The sequence below is a fragment of the Lagenorhynchus albirostris genome, chromosome 20 (assembly GCF_949774975.1).
Source record: "Lagenorhynchus albirostris chromosome 20, mLagAlb1.1, whole genome shotgun sequence".
Lineage (NCBI taxonomy): Eukaryota > Metazoa > Chordata > Mammalia > Artiodactyla > Delphinidae > Lagenorhynchus > Lagenorhynchus albirostris.
The window spans coordinates 14,186,291-14,206,680 of NC_083114.1; the positions used below are offsets into that span (position 1 = coordinate 14,186,291).

At 49.2% G+C, this 20,390-nt stretch overlaps 2 protein-coding genes across 10 annotated transcripts in view; one reads left to right on the forward strand and one right to left on the reverse strand.

The window, feature by feature from the left end:
• The first annotated feature begins 8,616 nt into the window (after window positions 1-8,616).
• The window catches only part of TIMM22 (translocase of inner mitochondrial membrane 22), a 39,824-nt gene continuing 28,050 nt past the window's right edge, over window positions 8,617-20,390 (forward strand). Inside the window, exons 1-5 of one of the 6 annotated variants that reach the window (XM_060134498.1) lie at window positions 8,618-8,899; window positions 10,995-11,191; window positions 11,814-11,886; window positions 13,280-13,352; window positions 13,482-16,229. In XM_060134498.1, coding sequence (XP_059990481.1) covers window positions 8,662-8,899; window positions 10,995-11,191; window positions 11,814-11,886; window positions 13,280-13,352; window positions 13,482-13,623 — 723 coding nt within the window. In that variant the 5' untranslated portion in view covers window positions 8,618-8,661 and the 3' untranslated portion in view covers window positions 13,624-16,229. The other 5 variants (XM_060134500.1, XM_060134499.1, XM_060134503.1 and 2 more) reach the window with 5 other exon arrangements.
• The window catches only part of ABR (ABR activator of RhoGEF and GTPase), a 178,345-nt gene continuing 173,730 nt past the window's right edge, over window positions 15,776-20,390 (reverse strand). For all 4 annotated transcript variants that reach the window (XM_060134493.1, XM_060134494.1, XM_060134495.1 and 1 more), the window contains 2 exons: window positions 19,124-19,271; window positions 15,776-18,493 (listed from right to left, as the gene is read on the reverse strand). In XM_060134493.1, the coding sequence (XP_059990476.1) occupies window positions 18,404-18,493; window positions 19,124-19,271 (238 nt within the window). In that variant the 3' untranslated portion in view covers window positions 15,776-18,403. The remainder of the gene's footprint in view (window positions 18,494-19,123; window positions 19,272-20,390) is intronic.

Below are 20,390 nucleotides of genomic sequence, written 5' to 3' on the forward strand. Positions count from 1 at the left end.
ACTTAACTTTGGTATACTATACGCAAGTCTGTATAAAGAGGTGGTATGTTCAGCATTTTCCTTTTATTATTTGACAGGAAAGCACTTTCTACTGGAGTGTGTCCAAACCAGCATCTGGCACCTGGGAAAGTGAGAGTTTGAACATACTGCACATGAAATATAAATAAAATTTAGAGAATTGTTGGTGCAGCAGGCCTTGGTTAGATGCCAAATACTGCAGCTGCCTTTTAAAGGGGTGTGGAAAGAGGGGATTTGCAATGGAAATGATTCCAAAATCATGGTTCTAGTGGGTGTTTGTTACAAGAAGAAGCCTGAGGAGACTCACTGGGTTTCCTGTAAAGAATAGCCAACATCCTTTGGCTTATGGAAAGCACTCTCTCTGAGTACACGGTTCAAGAGACCCACTTAAAGAAAATGTCCCAACTGGTATTTAGCTAGTTAGGTTACATGAATTGACCTGCTATTCTGCAAATTATTATTGTTTTAAAATATGTGTTAGGGAGCCGCAACATACCTGACATTTATAGCACTTACACATTAGAGTTTTTCTTTGGGGAAACTGCATTCTAAGGCACATGATGTCATACAAAACATGCACAGAACAAATACATATTTGTCACCTTTAAGAGTCATAAATCACATTCCTTGGTCTTCAGTTATAGTAGCATAAGGGCACAAAGATGTATGTGTACAGATAGTTATTGATACACTGGTGAAATCAGAAAAAGACTGGAAAACTGGAAAGAGCCTAACTATGTATCAATGAGGAGGATTAAAGGATGGCACATTCATCATTTGGGATACAATCTAGTCATTGAAAGGAATTAAGGAGATGTACACTGTATCAGCACAGAGCTCTGTGTCTGTGCCCTCCAGAGAAAGAGAACCAATTCAGAGAGAGATTTGCTATAAGGAATTGGTTCACATGATTATGGAGACTGAGAAGTCCCAAGGTCTGCAGTCAGCAAGCTGGAGACTCAGATAACTGATGGTATAGTTAGTTCCAGTCTGAGTCCAAAGACTGGAAAATCAGGGGAGCTGATGGTGTAAGTTCTAGTCTGTATTGAGTCCAAAGGCAGGGGAAGACCTATGTCCCAGCTCTAAGACAGGCAGAGAGAGTGAATTCTCCCTTACTTTTTATTCTATCCAGGCCTTCAACTGATTGGATGAGGCCCACCCACATTGGGAAGGCAACCTGCTTTACTCTGTCTACTGTTTTACATGTTAATCTCATCCAGAAACACCCTCACAGACACACCCAGAATAATGTTTAACCAAATATCTGGATACTCGGGACTTCCCTGGTGGCACAGTGGTTAAGACTCCATGTTCCCAATGCAGGGGGCATGGGTTCGATCCCTGGTCAGGGAACTAGATCCTGCCTGCATGCCATAACTAAGAGTTCACGTGCCGCAACTAAGAGTTCGCATGCCACAACGAAGGAGCCCGTATGTCACAACTAAGGAGCCAGGTGAGCCGCAACTAAGGACCCTGAAAGCCACAACTAAGGAGCCTGCCTGCCGCAACTAAGAGCTGGCACAACCAAATAAATAAATAAATATTTTAAAAAGTATCTGGGTACTCTGCACCCCAGTCAATTTGACACACAAAATTAAACATCACATGTCTACCCCTTGTCAATTTGGCACCCATATGCATTTCCTTAAACCACACTTACTCTCCAAATAAAGACAATAACAAGATCATAATCCTGCCTAAAATGATACAAGTATCATGTATACAAGCAAAAATGCACTGACTCCATCCCCATAAGAGACGGTAAAGTCGTTGAGGATGTTCACTCACCTTGATATCCCGTAACTTAAGTACGATGATGTAAAATTAACAATACTTAAATTCTACAATATAAAGTCAATACATTTTATGTTACATTATAAGGAAATAAGAGATAAAAGGAACAAAGATGTTTGCCAAATACAAACACACACACATATATTCATAACAAGGAAGAAATACTCATGACAATATAGCCCTCATTTCTATAACTGATCATGTGATCATAGCTGGTATTTATAACCACCTTCTTCTACTATCTTTTTTTTATGCCTTTTGACTTCAGCAAGCACCTCAGCTGGTCATGGTTCTTTACCTGGTGGAGTGACTCAAACCCTCATTCCTGAAGGGTCTAGGTCATTAGTAGTCCTGCCAGGACTAGGTTATTGTAGTATTCCTTTGACCTTAATCACAGGGTATGATAACTAAGAGATGCCCTAAGGGGTCTCCCATATTGCAGATACGCTCTTCCTTATCTTCACTGTTGACCAGTGGTCCAATTTCCCCTTGGTGGTCAGGATCAATCATTCCACCCAACAGAGTAACTCCCTTCTTTGCCTGTTAACTCAGAGGCATGAGATGTCCAAAGTGGCCAGGTGGCAGTCTTAACTTCCTGTGCAATGGAATCACTGTTGTTTCTCCTGGTGGAGGCACTCCTCCATTTGGAACTAAGACCTGTAGGCCAGCAGAGCATGACGTTGTGGGAACAAGAAGCAAACATTTTGCTAGTGGGTCACTAGGCGTAATAGTGATCAGTGCCCCTCCCATTTCCACCTCCCGATTCCTGGCTCCGTGACCCTAGCTATGGGAGAAACAGCACCTTATACTGGATGCTAATTCAGAGCACACAGTCTTCTGGAGAACCTTGCCCTGGCCCTGCAAAGTGCTGCCACCTAACTAGTGCTGTAAACCGAATGTTCAAAAGGCCATTCTACTGTTCCACCAAACCAGCTGCTTCAGAGTGGTGAGGAACATGGTAACCTGTGAATTCCATGAGCCTGTAACTTACTTGTGCCTTCAGGGCCTGCTTGGGCCCAATGGCATATATTCCACATCCATCTGATGATGAAGTGTCCCTGTGCACACCCAACCTTATGGCTTGGTGGGGCAGATAACACCCAGTTCATGACGGACAGCTCAGGTAGCGTGGTAACTGATGCGTGGTGGCCCAAGTGTTCAGCCTCTATGAAGATCCAGTAGCAGGCCACGTACTGTTTCTCCAAAGGTGAGTAGTTATCCACAGAGAATGGCAGGCCTCACCTACACGGGCTGCCAAAGTCTCCAAATAGCATCCCTATCTGCCTGTGACCTACCTCAAGCACCATCGGATCTGATGGGTCATATGGCCCAAGGGACAGGGCAGTTTGTACAGCAGGCTGGAACTTCTGCAGAGTCTTCCCATGTTCGGGGACCCCCTCAAAACCAACAACTTTTGTGGTCACTCAGTAAACAGGCCAGAGTAACACACCCAAATGAGGAATATACTGGGCACACTGTGGCCTAGTCAAGTTGACACATAAAATTAACCATCTCTTGCACTGATATGAAATATCTCTAAGATGTAACACAAGAGAAAGTAAGGTGCAGAATAGGTAGGAAAGACTAAGCTACCACTTGTAAATTTTATTTATTTATTTATTTATTTTTTTTGCGGTACTTGGGCCTCTCACTGTTGTGGCCTCTCCTGTTGCAGAGCACAGGCTCCGGACACGCAGGCTCAGCGGCCGTGGCTCACGGGCCCAGCCGCTCCGCAGCATGTGGGATCTTCCCAGACCGGGGCACGAACCCGTGTCCCCTGCATCGGCAGGCGTACTCTCAACCACTGCACCACCAGGGAAGCCCCACTTGTGAATTTTTAAGTGGAGAAAAAAACATATATATGTATACACAAATATAATGCTTATGTATGGAGGAAACATATCTGGAAAGACACTTAAGAAACAGTAACAGGGGACTTCCCTGGCGGTCCGGTGGTTCAGACTCTGCGCTTCCAATGCCGGGGGCACGGGTTCGATCCCTGGTGGCATACTAAGATCCCACATACCGCGCAGTGCAGCCCAAAAAAAAAAATAGGAAAAAGAAAAAGAAATAGTAACAGGTTGCTTAGGGAAGGGAATTGAAGAACTGGGAATAAATGTGAGAAAAATATGGAAGGTATTATCTAGTCCAAAAAGAAAGTACTTTTTGCATTTTCAAATAAGAACTTATTCAAGGATAAGATGCTATAAATGGAGAAAGAAATATTTAAAGTACATCAGGACGTCTCAGAATAAAAGAGACAGAATGTCTCACATACACAAATTCAAATGCTATTAAAACAAAGCTGTTTAAAAAAAAACAAAAAAACAAAACAAAGCTGTTAGCACAAAATGAACACTTTGATTATAAAAGTTTTCCAAGTCCACTTAGTTCAAGAAATAATTGAGTCAACAAAATGTGAATCAAAATTGATTCAAACAAAAAATGTATTCCATTTAATTGGGAGTTCCCTGTGAAAGGATTTTACCTGTAGATTAATGCCCTAGTACAGTTTTTGCATCTGTTTTATCATTTCCTTTTTAAAAAGCTGGGTTTTGGTGGCAGATCCACTGATAAGGGAAATTGCTGGATAGAGAGGTAAGTGAAACAAAATATGGAGTGAGATTTGACAAAGATCAAGATGAGGGAAGGGAGAGAGGGGCATTGCCCTCACTGGTTACAGCAGAAGTGTGCTGCTTCTCTTTCTGGGACCAACTTGATATGTAACCTCGGGAATTCACCATCATAGTTCTTTCTATATTTCATTTTATCCCTCAGCAAAGCAGGAGTCCGGTCTCTAGTTTTTGAAGCCTCTTAACTCTTTTCTGAGTCAGAAGTGTGAGGTGCTAGAAAAACATGATGCATATTCCTACTTGCCTCCAATACTTTTCAGAGCAGATCTCAGGATCACAACTTGTCATCAATGTGACCCTACTGCAGATCTAGCCAGAGTGTATGATTCATTGCCTGAGTCTGAAATAGGTCCTAAACATCCACCGACTGCCAGACTATAGGTCAAATCTCCAATATAGCTTTTCATAAGCAAAGTCAAAGCAACAGCAGAAGAGATAGTAAGCAAATCTGGATTGCTGGGTCTGGGTGAGTAAATAAAACCTCCAAACAGTTATGCTGTGGAAGAAATCTGCTCTAGAACATTAAGACCACCCATCAGAATCAGAGTCTAAGCATCTGTCACTGGAAACAGTACAGGATACCTCTGTTGTCACCATGGCTATCATAGGTCAAAGGTAAAAAGAATTAAGAAATAATAATAATAAATATTTTGTAACAATTTACACTTGACTGAGGACAAGGCACAGATCAAAGAAATGACACTGAGTCCAAAAGTCCAAACTCACCTCCCAAACACTAAAGACCACACATTGTTGCGAATGATTCTGAGCCACCACTTTCAGATCCAAAAGAGATTATCAAAAGCAGAGATCTGAGAGACTTCGCTGGCGGTCCAATGGTTAAGACTCCATGTTTCCACTGCAGGGGCACGGGTTCGATCGCTGGTTGGGGAAATAAGATCCCGCATGCCGCATGGCGCGGCATGGCATGGCCAAAAATTTTTTTAAAAGAAAAACATGTTTAAATGGTTAAAATAGCACATTAAAAAAAGAAAGCAGACAACCAGGAATGGAAATATTCGAGGAAGCACTAAACTTGGGCGGAAGCATATGTGTCTTCCTGGGCACAAGTTGTAGAAGCAACACACCACGTTTAGGCTTTATCCTGGCACAGAGAAGAATTCTGAGCAGGGCACATGATCACGCTTCAGTGCTGAAAGACCATTCTGTGGATGGTTTGAAGAAGAGCAAGATAGGAGGCATGCAGACCAATTAAGAGTCTATTAAGTGAGGGCTTTCCCGGTGGTGCAGTGGTTAAGAATCTGCCTGCCAATGCAGAGGACACAAGTTCAAGCCCTGGTCCGGGAAGATCCCACATGCCGTGGAGCAACTAAGCCTGTGCACCACAACTACTGAGCCTGCACTCTAAAGCCCGTGAGCCACAACTACTGAGCCCACGTGCCACAACTACTGAAGCCCGTGCGCCTAGAGCCCGTGCTCTGCAACAGGAGAAGCCACCGCAATGAGAAGCCCGCTCACCGCAACTAGAGAAAGCCCGCGCATAGCAACAAAGACCCGACACAGCCAAAAATAAATAAGTAAATTTAAAAAAAAAACTTTAAATACAAAGTCACTTGTCCAGTACCCACCACACATGGTGACTCAGTTGGCTACCCAGAGTACCTATGTGGCCAGACCTCCTGCCAGCGATGGGACTATTCAGACTACTCACTGTTACCAAATTCACAGCCAACTCAGATCCACGTAGGACACACTGCACTTCTCAACTTGGACCTCCTCATTCTATCCCACTCCTGCTATTTCTTTTATTTCTGCACTCCTGACATGCTGAGAGAACTAGAGGCCAGCCAGGCTCTCCCAGACACCTGGGGCGAGAGACGATCAGGCTCTCCTCCAGTTCAGCACCTCCCCATCTGTGCCCTGACCTGGAGTCCTTCAAGTGATGGGTCATCAACTCAGAGTGTTCTGACTTCCTACGACCCTGCCTGTGAATCTCATTCATCCTGAAGTGTCTCCTTTCTGACCCACTGAGATATCGCCCCACCTCTGTATCCTTGCGGCCAGAACAGACAACCTGTAACGTGAGAGCAGCTGGACTTTTAGTGAAGCTGTGGCCAGATAAAGTCCCTAGGGTGCTGGCAAAGATTCAGGCCAGGGAAACAGACATGAGAAACCACTTCTCTCTTTCGGAATATGCTTGAAGAGGTTCAAGTTTTCCATCAGGTGAAACGCATTCCACCTATGGAAGGAGATGGGTGGGGGAAGAGAGATACCAGATCAGTGTATCTGTGTCTCCATCTGTGATTCGGGCCATTATGTTCCATAAAAGGCTCCCTCCCTCACTCACCATGGTTACAGTGGATCTCACCACATGCTGACTTGGCTCGTACCTGAAATCTGAGGCAGACCCTTCATTTAGGGATTAATTATTGCTCTCTAACTAGTCCCAGGGATTAATTGTTTAGATCATTCCTTGCTTTCCAAGGCCACCTTGCCTGGGACTTGCCTAGGGCCCTGTCCCAACTTCTCTCAGATCCAGCTTCAGCTCTTAAGACCTCAGCATGAATCAGAGCCCTGGGCCCCTCACTCATCTGGAAGGAATGGGTGGTTGGCAGGGTGTGTTGAGTTAGAGGTGCCTACAGGAAATGTCTGGTTCTTGTGTTGATGAGAAGGGTCGAAGCTGGCGATGAAGATTTGGGAGTCATTCCTGCATTAGAGGTGGTAGTAGAAGCTACGAGTGCGGATGAGTTGCTCAGGTAGAGTGAGCTGCATGAGAAAATAAAGGATGAAGCCCTGAGAGGACCAACAGGAAAAGTTCAGGCAGCGGTGCCTGCGCCGAAGACGGAGAAACTGGAGAGGCTGTAGCACAACGAGGGGAGAGGGGCTTTGAAGTTTCTTCACAGAAGGAGGAGTCAATAGCGTGAAACGCAGCTGAGCAGTAAAGTGAAATGAGGTCTGAATTAGACTTAACAACTGAGGCGTCACCAGGGACCTTAGGACAAGCTGGTTTAGTGGTCTGGTGGGAGCAGAAGCAGAGTGAACCACAGGCTCTGCTCTGCGGCACAGAGAACTCTGGCTACCAAAGAGGTATCTCTGCCTCTGTTGACTGGCTACCTCACTACCTTCTGCTTCCATTTATGTTTCTCTTAGCTGATACACCCAGATACACTGCTAGTCTGGATCAATACAACAGTTGGGGATCTATTTTAGTACCACAGAAACTACTGCAAAAGATTTTCTGGGTTCATACACGGTGCTCTCACAGTTAACCTTCAAGTCCTCAGTTTGCAAGCTAGTAAGCACTTTAATTGATTCAGCATAATATAAATTTGGCTTTTCATGGCAATGCTAGTCCCACATCATTAATTCCATTGACAACAGCTGGCTGGCGTGAGTAGCAGCCTCAGCTTCCCTTGCTCTCCGTCAGGCCAAAGCCACCTCCACTTCCTATCATTGTCTCATATTAAGCTTGGTTAGCATCACTATTTTTGTTTGTTTGTTTGTTTTTTGGCCACGCTGCGAGGCTTGCGGAGGCTTAGTTTCTCAACCAGGGATCGAACCGGGGCCCTCAGCAGTGAAAGTGTGGAGTCCTAACCACTGGACAGCCAGGGAATTCCTTTTTCTTTTTTTTTTTAAATAGCTTCACTCATTTTTTGGCTCCTTCTCTCTCCCCTCAACGGTTTAATTATTGAATAAAACATTTATTCCATACATTTATACCACGCTTTCACGTTGATTTACAAAGCACCTTCCCCTATTGACATCTCACAACACACGCTAGGAATTAGTAGGCGGGAAGGGCAGTGGCGGGGCGCGCGTATCTCCTGCTGGCGTCCCGGCGCGCTGCAGCCTCCCTTCCCTCCCGCCCGTCAGGAGCTCGAGAGAAGGCTGAGACGCTAGTGCCCGCGCAAAGCTTCCTGGGAAATGTCTGGGGTGTACGTGTTAAACTACAAATCCCGATACTCACCGCGCTGCAGCCCCGAAGAGGGTGTTTTCTGGTGACTCTGAATCTTTGTCAGTGTCGTTGGGACTGCTGCACAAGCCTGATTCAGTATTCACAGGAGGTTTTGGGAGAACGTGATAGCTCTTCCGCCGGGTGTGCACGAACGGACTTGGCTTCCGCTGCTTCCTCGGTCTCGCTCGGTGTGGCGAATCTGCCGTTGCGACACAATGGCTGGGAGCGCAAGGCCCCACGGGAGGCCTGTGGAATCTGCTGTGGGAAGAAGGAAGCCAGGTTTCTTAGGCAGCCACAGTCATGGGGGAGACGGCCCGCAGTGCCGCGGGCTCCGCGCCTGGGGCGGCGGCTTCCGCCGAAGCCCCGCTGCAGTACAGCCTTCTTCTGCAGTACCTGGTGGGTGACAAGCGTCAGCCCCGGCTCCTGGAGCCTGGGAGCCTGGGCGGGATCCCGAGTCCGGCCAAGAGTGAGGAGCAGAAGATGGTCGAGAGGGCGATGGAAAGCTGCGCCTTCAAGGCGGCGCTGGCCTGCTTGGGAGGTGAGGCGAGGAGGGGGGGCCTTTGGGAGGCTTAGGGCTTGGGCGGCATAGGGGTCCCCTGCCAATAAGACCACGCGCCTGGGAGGCGAGGAGTCCATGGGCTTCGACCTTGACCCACCCCCGCCTGGTTCAGTGAGCTCGAGCAGCGCCTCCCTAGATCCCGAGGGTGGCTTTCGCCTCTGGAAATTGGATCAGAGAATCGATCCTGGGTCGGGACCTGGGGGTTCTAAGATGGTTGACTTCATTCATTCATTCGCTTTTAAATAATCATTTTCCAACAACTTGTTACTTTGCAGCTATCACGTGTCAGGCGGTGGAAAGACAGGGTGAGAACAAGATCCTTGTTCTCATGAAGCTAACATTTTAATATACATAGAAAATTGTTGAGAAGGAGCCTGGAGGAGAGCTCTGCAGACATAGGGCCCAGCACCTGCAAAGGTCTGGCCGGAAGTGGCTTGAGGTTAGAAAAACAGAAAGGCCAGTGAGGCCAGTGTGACTAGACAGCAGGGAAAGAGGGGGAAAGAAGTCTGGACTTGGCTTTTTTTTTTTTTTTAACGTTTTGAGGATTTGAGAATGTATGTGTCCCTCCTGTATGCAGAGTAAAGAGGGTGGCCACATTTGCAGGTGATTTGAAGTCTCATTGAGAATGAAAGGCAATTAAGAAAGGAATGTAGGTGAGAGTGCACATGTGAAGTAGAGCAGAAAGAAAAAAAGATCTTTTTTGGTTGGGGGAAGGCCACAAGAGGAGGTGAGACTAGAGCGTGTCTTGGAGGATTGAGAGAATGGGGTTAGACAAAGAGGAGGAGAAACAGCATTTCAAGTTGGGGGTGGGGTGAGGGATTTGGGCTTTTTGCCTGCAGGCAGTAGGGCAGTCATTGATGGTTTTTAAATTATTTTTTTAATGTTTATGTATGTATTTATTTTGGCTGCGCTGGGTCTTAGTTGCGGCACGCGGGATCTTTAGTTGCGGCATGCGAACTCTTAGTTGCAGCATGCATGTGGGATCCAGTTCCCCGACCAGAAATCGAACCCAGCCCCCTGCATTGGGAGCGTGGAGTCTTACCCACTGGACCACCAGGGAAGTCCCCGTTGATGGTTTTTTAGAGGGTAACAAGTGGTAATGAGCATGATGACTCAAGGTGGAGTGTGATGAAGGAAAGTCAAGTCTGTGGATAGGGAGACCATATAGGGAACTTGCTAGACTGAAGCTCCGTGAGACATGGACTGGGTCTTTGTTCATCATTGTGCCTGACCCTAATAAATACATATCTGTTGAAATGATGAATGAGTCTTTGTAGTGCACCAGGGGCGAAGTGATAAAGGCCTTAGACTAGGATGATAATTGTGGACATAGGGTTACAGGGGGAAGCAAAGAAACAGTCAGAAATGCCCCTGAAGTTTGGAGTAGGAGTGACTGGAAAGAAGGAGCCATAAGCAGGAAAGTCTGGAGGGGAGGTGCCCATGATTTCATTGAACGTATACCGACCTTGAGGTGGCAAGAGGACATCCATGTTGAAATGTCCAGCAGGCTCAGGAAGGTCAGCTGTGGACAGCAGTGTGGGGTTTGCCGTTTGGTAGCTTTGTGACCTTAGGGAAATTAGTTAACCTCTCTGAGCCTCAGTTTCTTCACCTACAGAAAGGAGAGGATAATAGTATCTATCTCACAGGACTATTGTGAAGAATAAATGAGGCTGGGACTATAAAGCGTCAGAGTGATTGGCACATGGTATTTACCAAATGAGTATTATGGATGTCACCGTCGTCAAGGGAGTGATTTGCAAAGTTGATACCTGAACTTGAGGGTGACTGGTTTACATGTGAGAGTGTAGAGAGAGAAAGAGGGTTAAAGACTGAATTTTGAGGAATGTTAGAAAATGAAAGGAGGAAGAAATCCAAGAAGAGTCAGAGAAGAAGCTGCCAACAAGATAGATTCTGGATTTTGTAACGTGGAAACCAGACAAGTAGAGAGTTTTCCAGGCAAGAAGGGGCGTCCTCTTCGCTGGTGGCCATCCAAAAGGTGCTATTTGAGTATGACCCCATTACAGTAATCCAGAAAACATACCAAAGAAATCTTCATCTCTGTGTTTGTTTTTAGGATTTGTCTTGGGAGGTGCATTTGGGGTGTTCACTGCTGGCATTGATACCAATGTGGGCTTTGACCCTAAGGATCCTTACCGCACACCTACAGCAAAAGAAGTTCTTAAAGACATGGGGCAGAGAGGAATGTCCTACGCCAAAAATTTTGCCATCGTGGGCGCCATGTTTTCTTGCACTGAGTGTTTGGTAGAATCTGTAAGTGTCCCTGTCTTCTGAGAAAGCCTTGCCTGTTTCCATCTTGGGACTTCTCAAGAGAAATACGCTTAATGCTACTAGAAAGCAGGTCAGAAATGTCCAATACTTGCTAGATTAAATTTCCATGAAGTAGTCCCTAATGTAAACTTTTTGTGCGTTTATGATTTGGGCTTGCATTATTTTTTACTTGTTTTTGGAGGCTAGAAGTTGGTTAATGAGTTTATTTTATTTATTTTTTGGCTGCACCGCGCTGCTTGCAGGATCTTGGTTCCCCAACCAGGGATTGAACCCAGGCTCCCTGCAGTGGAAGCACGGAGTCCTCACCACTGGACTGCCAGGGAATTCCCAGTGAATGATTTTAAACAGAATACTTACTGGGGAACTGAGACGAGATTTTGATTACTTCTCAAATGTTACACTTGGTCTCAGCGCTCTGGTACCACCTGCAGGAAGCATTTATGAACACATTCAAATTTTAGGAACTATACTTTTGAAAGAGAAAAAGATAGGTTTCCTTTGGGGAGGGACTAAATTCGCCAGCCAGAAACCCCGTCTTTTTTTTTCCTTAATCATCTTGTCTGGCTTGTTTCTTTGGCTCTGAACTGCTCTTCTCCACCCACAGTACCGGGGAAAATCAGATTGGAAGAACAGTGTCATCAGTGGCTGCATCACTGGAGGAGCCATTGGTTTCAGAGGTTAGTAAACAGTTCTCAGATGGTTTTCTTTGTGGCCTTGGACAACATGCTGAAGTTGACATTTCTAAACATATGAGCATTCCAAGGACAGCCCAAGGCATATATTGACACTTGATATTCTTCCCTTCTGACAAGTAAATCACGTTTGCTTCTGTGTTAACTCAGTTTTGGAAACTTCTAGTATCTAGATCAGGGTTTCTGATCCTTGGCATTGTTGACATTTTAGACCAGATAAATGTTTGCTAGGGGGAGGGGGGCGCTGTCATGTGCATGGTAGGATGTATAGCATCCCTGGCCTCTACCCCCTAGATGCTAGTAGCATCCTTTAGTGGTGACAAGTAAAAGTGTCTCCAGACATTGCCAAATGTCCCCTGGGGAACAAAGTCACCCCCAGGTGAGAACCACAGAGAGATCTAGATCTATCTTAGAAAAAAGAACTGCCCCCATCTTGAACGTACGGGAAGAACTTCCTCATAATATGCAGGTGTGTGTTGCTATGCGGGAAAGTACAGAAGCATAGCTGGGCCCCATTTGGCCAAATAGCAGGCTCTGCTGAAATTTCAGTTCCACGCATTGCAAACAGACATCTTTCTTCGTACTATACAACTGTCATTTTAATTTGTGTATAAGTTATCACGGTAATAGGGTTCTTAGATTTCTACCCCTTGAAAGCCAAATATAGGTATTCTAGAAATGTTGGATTATCATCTATAAACAACAAAGAAAAAAACCGGTTCCCTGCCACTTCTCCGTGTTGGTGTGTCTGTCAAGAGTGTGGTGCAGCGCGTCAGTGACAGGGTGTTCTTAACAGTGTACATTGCTGGGCTGCTCTCCATCTGCTGTGCCCGGACTTATCCAAAGCAAAAAGCCTTTTTTCTCATTTTCTGAGAGGCAGGATAATTTGCTATCATTAAAACCTGATTTTCCTCCTCAAACAGCCATTTGTGATTTATGGAGTAACTTCCCCTTTGGTCTTCCCATGTCTCAGCTTTGTCAGGGCCTTTGAGAGGCTCAGCTCCCTCTAGGATTGCTTTGATCACCTTCCCAGGAATTTATTCCATAAACAAATCAGGGTATAGGCCATATGCTTTCACTTGATTCCAAGGGCTGGTTCTCTTAACCAGTTTCCTGCCTGTGAGGGGCTATTTTCATGAGGCTGGAAATAGTAATTCTTTAGAACGAGAGAAGTTAAATGAACGTACAGTTAGATAAAAGCACACTGGATCAGATCGTGTGCACAGCTTCACTGAAGTCTTCCAGCTCTCTGCTAGGTTGAATGATTTGGAACGCGTCCGCCGGTTTCTTTGCGTCTGCGGGTACCCAGGCTCTTCCTGAGTGCAGCCTGACCCGGCATCTGTCACCACAGGTGATGTCATTTGTGTTTGCTTTGCAGCTGGCGTAAAGGCTGGGGTCATTGGTTGTGGAGGTTTTGCTGCTTTCTCTGCTGCGATCGATTATTACCTACGGTGAGAGCAGTTGCCTCCAGGGAAGGATGATGCCAGCCCAGGATCAGAGCTGTTCTGTGTAGGGCAGTGTCTGCACCATGCCGGGGCACTTGCTTCAGAGACTGAAGACATTTGTTTTCCCTCACATAGTTGGTGTCGTGAGGGAGCTGCCTGGCTGCAATCTGCCACCTCTGAGCTGCCACGCTCTCTGCTCCTGGACTCCAGCCAGGCTGTGGGGGGCTGTGCCACGCCAGCCGCTCTCTTTCGGGCAGATCAGGAGTCAGCGTGTTGACCTGTAGGAGTTGAGTCCCGCAGACGTTCAGTCCTGACCACAACTGGCCCTCTGGTGGTTTGGTGCCGTGGGAATGGAGGGAACTTCACATATACCCGGGAAGCTGTTCTACCTTGGACCTCCACGCCGTCATCCATCTCACACACTGGGGCAGGGCAAAGTGAATTTATGCCATCCGACCAATGATGTCATTTTGTTTAGTGTTCTGCCTTGTTAAAAAACATATATATATATATGTATTTATATTACAGTTTAAAAGGTTGGCTTATTTTTATTTTCAGATTCCACAATTCCCAAAAATGGTTCCAGGTGCCCAAAGATTGAACATACATAGGGAAAGCGTGAGCAAACTCCTGCGAAGTTTGGGAATGTTAGGTTCCCAGGATCTGCAGAGTAGCGTTATCCTCACTGAGATTGTTACGTTGGCCAGGGCCTTCCCCTAAAGAAGCCCAGCCTAGCCATGTCCTAGGATGCGTTGAAATTCCGCGCATAACCCCTGCTGGCCTCTTCTAAAGAATCCCTCCTGTGGGCTGGCCAATGGGAATGCCTGCGGTCTAAACCACACACTGGTGTTCCGCTCTGACCACCAGACCAGGCCCGGCTCAAGGACACAGTGTGTGAAGGGTCCTGCTCTGGTCCTCCTGGTGACTAAGTCACAGCAGCCACTGGTTACGATCAGACCGAGTTGAGGAGCTGTTCACCGCTACCATTTTTCTCTGATGTCAGCGTTTTTCTTTCTTCCTTAAACATATTAGTGTTTTTGACTTGACCTGGTAGCCTTTTTTCTGACAGTAGCAGCTCAGCCTAATTCTGTGCCATATGCAAAGAAATAGCCTTTTACAATTGGGATCTGCCACAGATGCTGCTTTACTCGGGTGCTCTGGTGGTGGGGTGAAGATGAACTCGGGACAGGCAGGTAGCTTGGTGGGGGCCATGCAATTCCAGCCACCGTAAGCCAGTGGTAACGTCTCCTTTATTCTACCTTTGCCTTTTTGCCTCTTTTTGGCTTTCTGCCCCCTTGTCTGCCGTCTTCCAGCTCACCCACCCTTAACCAGAACTCAGACTCAGCTGAACCATCCAGACATCCTGAGTGAGTGTGTGTGTGAGATAATGTCAAACCCAGCTGGTAACACCTTCCTCTGGCCATGTCTGCTGTTGCCTTTGGAATGAGTGAGCTAGTACACAAGACTCATGTCCTTCTATGGGGAATTCTATAGAATGCCTGTCCCAGTCTCAGTCACGAGGCTTCACTGCGGCTAGGCTGGCTCGAGTATCCTCACAGGTCAGAGAACAAATGTAGGAGTGTTTCCTCTACCGTCTGTAAATAAGTCGCCTATAAGCACTTAGAGCAAGAGTAGATACTCCTACCCTGGCACCTGCTACAGTGCTAGAAGCCCAGCATCTTCTACCATCCAGTCTAGTGCGTGGGGTCAAATACATTGACTGACTTGAGTACAGGAAACTGTCCGCACGACTGCCTTGAAAAAGATGAGCCCCGGGCTGTCAGTAGCCATCAGTTCAATAAGCCAAGCATTGTCCACGTTGACTATTCAATCAAGAGAGGAGATGAATAGCTTCCTGTTTTAGATGGCTAAGGAGGCAGTATGAGCTCATAAACCAAACACCAATTTTCAGAGACATCTGTTCCTGATCTCCAGAATAAACACAGTGTCCAATGGCTTAGGCTGGTGGAAGCCTACATTAACCCCACTAGCTCTTACAGGGAGGATGGGCCTCTAGGGGATGCAGACTCCAACAGGCAGATGAGGACACAAGGCTGCCCCAAGGACCTGCTACTTCCAAGGAAAATGGAGAGAAAATTCACATAAGATAAGCCTCCACTTGAACGGACAACTTCCTGCCATCTCTCGAGGCACACTGATGGCCACGTCCCTGGTGGGGCAGTTGTATTTCATGAAAAGAACCGGCTGGTGACTGAGGTGGAGGCGTTGGTGAAAGAGCAAGGACGGGGCGCGGGCTCATCGCCCCCCAAAACCGCCACAGGCTCCACAGGCCGAAGGGACGCTCAAGGGTGAGTTCACTAGGTAAACAGATTCTTGGAAGCACATCTGGATGCAGCTGGAAGAGTTAAATATTTAGATTGGTGGTCTTCCCTGGACTCCTGAGAACACAAACGTCCACACCACAGGGCTGAGTTGTGTGCAAATGTTGGGGCTTTGCATTTTTTTTTATTAACATTTTCCTCTCACGTGGTTTACATCAATTTATAATCTACGTAAGTTGAAACAGAACATAGACCAAACAAAAATATATCCTTACCAACTTATTAAAGTCAAATATTAATGAAGTGTCCCATCCTACCTGTATCAGCAAACACCGGCGGCCCACAGCCGTTGCCAGCAAGGACAGGCATGCAGGATTCCTGTAGCCTGTCTTGACGGGCCTCTGTTGGCACAGACTGCCCTGCTGGGCACAGTGGCTGGGGCTTCTGGGCTGCACAGTCCCTGTCTCGTAGGAGAACCCACGGGCTATTTCCTCAGTGCAGCTCAGTCCAGGTCTGGTACCCCGCCCCTCCCTGCTCTTGGGGGTGGAATTTATAAATATTCTGAGCCTTTTGCATTTCTCAGCCCTTCCGGCCTTCCTCCCATTCTCATTGCCTAAGTGAGGTTGGGGGGCTGCAGTATACCTGATGCTGAGAAGCAAACCTCCCTTGTTTTGGGGAGGTGGGAGGCACCCATTTGGGGCTGTAAATAGCTCTAGCTGGCCCTCCAGTTCATTCCAGTCAATGGCTGTGGAAGCAAGAGCCTTCCATGCCACATACCAGCTCCTGAGTGCCGAGCAGACTCCAGGGATGATCAGACACTGGGGATCTTCAGACTCAAGCGGCCTTCTTTCTCTACCCCCTGTCTCAGAGAGCGGGGCTCCTTGCTGAGCTGCTAGCAGGCAGCTAGGGGGTCAGTACTGCCCTCCTCTTAGGCATCTCTTTCCTCCGATGTGCACAGAATGTGTACCGTTCTGCCCATGATTGGGCAACAGGTGTAAACAAGATGAGAAAGGGCCCTTCCTCTCACTGAGCAAGTGCTACGGCTTTAGGGCCCTAAACCCTTCTTTAAAACAGCTCTGAGCTCAAGCTAGGGGAGCTCTTCTCTCCAATCCTGAGGGCCTAGAATCCAGTCTCTGCCACATAGGAGAGCCAGGGAGCTGTGTACTGCAGCTCCAATCTCTGCAGCCCGGGAGTGTCTGCCCTCCCAGGCTAACTGCCAGAGGCCAGCGGCCCCTGCTCAGGTGGGGAGAAATTGCACTTTGGGGGTACTTCTCCTTTCCAGTGCTGAGCAGCGGGCCTCGGTGTTGGGATCGGAACCTGCTGATCCCCTACTCTGGAGCAGAGCGTCCACAACGAGGGTCCCCTGCAAAACCCAGTCCCGAGAGAGGCAGGTACCTGTGACTCCTCATTCTTCCCCAGCTCCTGGAGTTTCCCCGAGTTCACCCACAAGGCTGCATCTAGAAGCCGAGGGTGGAAGGCAGCACCAGGACGGCTGGCTAGCTGGACCGTGCCTGCCTTTCCCAGGGCCTGGAGCACACGTGGCCGTGGGGGCTGCCCCTGGCAGTGCTTGGCTGTGGAGAAAGTGTAAACCCTAAGGCAAAGGTGCCACGAGGTACGGGAGGCACCGGGAAGGACTAGCCCTCCTGGACAGAACCTGCCTGTTTCTGGACACCTGCTTCAGCCGTAGTAGCTGCCCTCCCAGAAGCCCAGCTCCACGAGAAAAGCCACCACAACTGCTTGCTGCCGAGAGCCTCTTTCCCCCCAGCCCAGGACACCCAGCGCTCCCTGGCGCTCCTCTCAACGTCCCACCTGTCCCTTTTCCTCGGCGGCCTGACCCTCCCACCTCCCCCGATTCTTTCCTGACCCTCTGGCTACCTTGGTAGCAGGTCACTTGTGAGTCTTGTATACTCAAAGGAAACAGAACACCAAGGGAAAAGGAACTGAAAAGCAGAAGAAACAGTCAAAGATGCCTCACTGGTACTGGAGACAGAACAGATAAACCCAGAAATGGAGAGTCTCAGGTGGAAAAAATCCCAGAAATCCGCCCTCCAGCCTGTGCTAAGCTGAGGATTAGTGTGAGTCTGTCTCCTTGTCCAACATTTGCACAGGCGGCAAGGCAAGCAGGTGCGCTTCCGCAGGCAGAGGGCAAGGAGAGGCCGGGGGCGGCAGGCGGCGGCGCGGCACGGGCCACCACTGCCACCGCCGCCCAGGGCCTCCTCAGAGCTTTCGAGGCGCTGGATCAAAAACCAAGGCTGCACATGCATGCAGGCAGGCTGGGAGGGAGGAGAGGGCGGAGGAAGACCGAGGGGAGGCTGCCAGGAGACTGCGATCTGGGGGCAGGGCCAAGAGAGGAGAAGCTGGCAGCAGTCACAGCGCGCAAAATAAAAGCCCTTGGACCGGACTCAGGAGGAAAGAAAGTGTTGGAGGAAATGAAAGAACAAAGCAGGCTGTCTGTGTGCCCACACCGGGTCGGTCACTACCTTTCCTGCATGACAAGTAGACGTAAAACAATTCCCAAACAGCACGGAGCATTAGACACAACTAGAGGAACAGAGGGCAGAGCCCGGGGTGCGCAGCAAGGCTGGGGCCGGGTCAGCTGGCTTTGTACAAGGTGGCACAAAAGATGCACGTCTTCCAGTTCTTGGAAATCTGTGTCCCTTGGAGTCTGGAGCGCTGGGTTTGGGAGTTCTCTATTGTAGTCCTTCAAGTCTGGGTTGGGTCCCCAGCTGGAGAGGCTGGCTCGGGCCACCCCCCCCCAGACGCTCCCACCTCGGGCTACACATCGGTGGAGAAGTACAGTGTGTTCCGCTTCAGTTCTGCGAAGGAGATGGGGGGGTGCTGCAGGTAGTAGAGAAGGACCTGGACCTGCGGGAAGACAGGGGAGGCTGAGGCTGGGGTCCTCGCCCTGGAGGCCCTCTGACCCGCTGAGAAGCCCTGGTCTCCAGGCTGGGCCCCTGTGGCTCCCCGCTTCCCCTTCCTCTGAAGCCCAGGTGTGGCTGCCCATTTTCAGCAGTAGAGGGCGCCGCAGGGCAGCGGGTGGGGAGCCTGGGGCCACTTCGCCAACCTCAGTCATAAACTTCCAACCTGCTCCAGAGCTGGGCTTTGGCTTGGCAGCCCTGCTTCAGACCAGACCCCGCCCTGGGTCTTGTAGGGCTCCTAGGGAAGCTTCCTGACCCTGGAAGCGATGCTAGAGCTTCCGTGCGTGGGGACAAGGCCCCAGATTTTTCTGATACCCCTAGGCTTGCTTTCTGAGGCCCAGGCGCTCCCAGGATTGCAGCCAGCACTTGAGACAGACAACCTCTGGGCCCCTGGTCTAGGTTCCTACTTTTCAGCAGGACTGTCCAGAGCCCTGCCTCCCTGGTGACATCCTACAGACCATCGTCCCCGCTGTCAGGAGGGGAGGGGGTTAGGAGTCCTAGCTGTTCTCTCTCCACCCCTCAGGGAGGCTTGTCCTTCCCCTCCAGCAGCCGCAGGCCATGGGCAGTGCGTAGGTACCTGTGCCATGACATCGTGGGACCAGATGTCGGCAGCCGACGTGAGGTGTGCTTTGCTCTCCACTTCTGAGGGTCTCAGTAACGTGGGGCCAAACACAGTAGCCAGGTTGTGAAGGGACATCTTGTTGACGGGCTCCTTCTCAGCAACCCTGGGAGGGAGGGGAGGGGAGGGGAGGGGAGGGGAGGGGAGGGGAGGAAAAAGTCATTCCTGGCAGCCGCGTGGGGCTCCAGACCCTGGGCTGTTACCACTCCTGGAAGGATTCCCACAGGTGGTCACTAGCCTCCCTCTCCTGAGGGTAGAGACCGCTTGGTAGGGAGGGGACTCAGCCAAGGGACCAAGTTCCAAGCTATGTTCCAGTACGTTCCAGTAACAGATTCCCAGCTCCTGGGCCGCCCCTTGAACTGATGGTAAACTGTCAGAGCCAGAAGGACCCACTCCAACTCCCTTGCCTTAGAGATACTATTACTGGTTCAAGAACTTTCCCTACAGTAATTCATGCTCATCACAAACCTTTGCGTAGGTAATATTATCATCTCCACTGTACAGATGAAGAAACCAGAGTACAGAGAGGTTAAGTGACTTGCCCGAGGTTACACAGCTAGCAAGTGGCAGAGCTGGGGTCTGAACCCAGGCAGTTTGCCTCCAGAGCCCAGGCTCTTCCCCACAATCAGCCCAGCCGTGGAGGGGGGCCCTGAGGAAGAGTCCGAGCAGGCGGGGCTGGGCAGGGGGCAAAGGCCTGAGGTCTGCCTGCTGCACTGTGGCAGGAACAACCCTCAACCCAGATGGAGCCCAGGGGCTGTTCTCCCAAGCTTTTCCAGAAGGGTCTGCCTCATGGGGCTCCAGAGCTGCCTCCCTTTGGATCTTCCTCTGCTTCTCTTGCATAATAAGCCAGATGCTCTGTAGATATTTCCCGAGTGACAGCAGGGGCTGCCATCTGTGGCTGGTGTCCAGCAGGCTCAGCACCAGCCAGCTCATCAGAGAGGCCCTGTGCCTCCCCCAGTCCCAAGCAATGTGTCTGGGGCTGAGACCCAGCCGCCCTGAACAGCGCCCCTCGCCGCACTCCCACTCCACCGTCACGCCACCCTCCAGGCCGGAGCCATCGATGCGCCTGCTGACTGCTTTGGAAACAGGCAGAAAAACACTGCCATGCCAGGAGGCAGCTGTGCAGCTGGCCCAGCCCCTCACCGCGCGCGCGCGCACCCCGGCCAGGGCCCAGATGTGGGAACAGAGCGTGCCCGGTTCCCAGGGTGGAAAGCCTAATGAATTT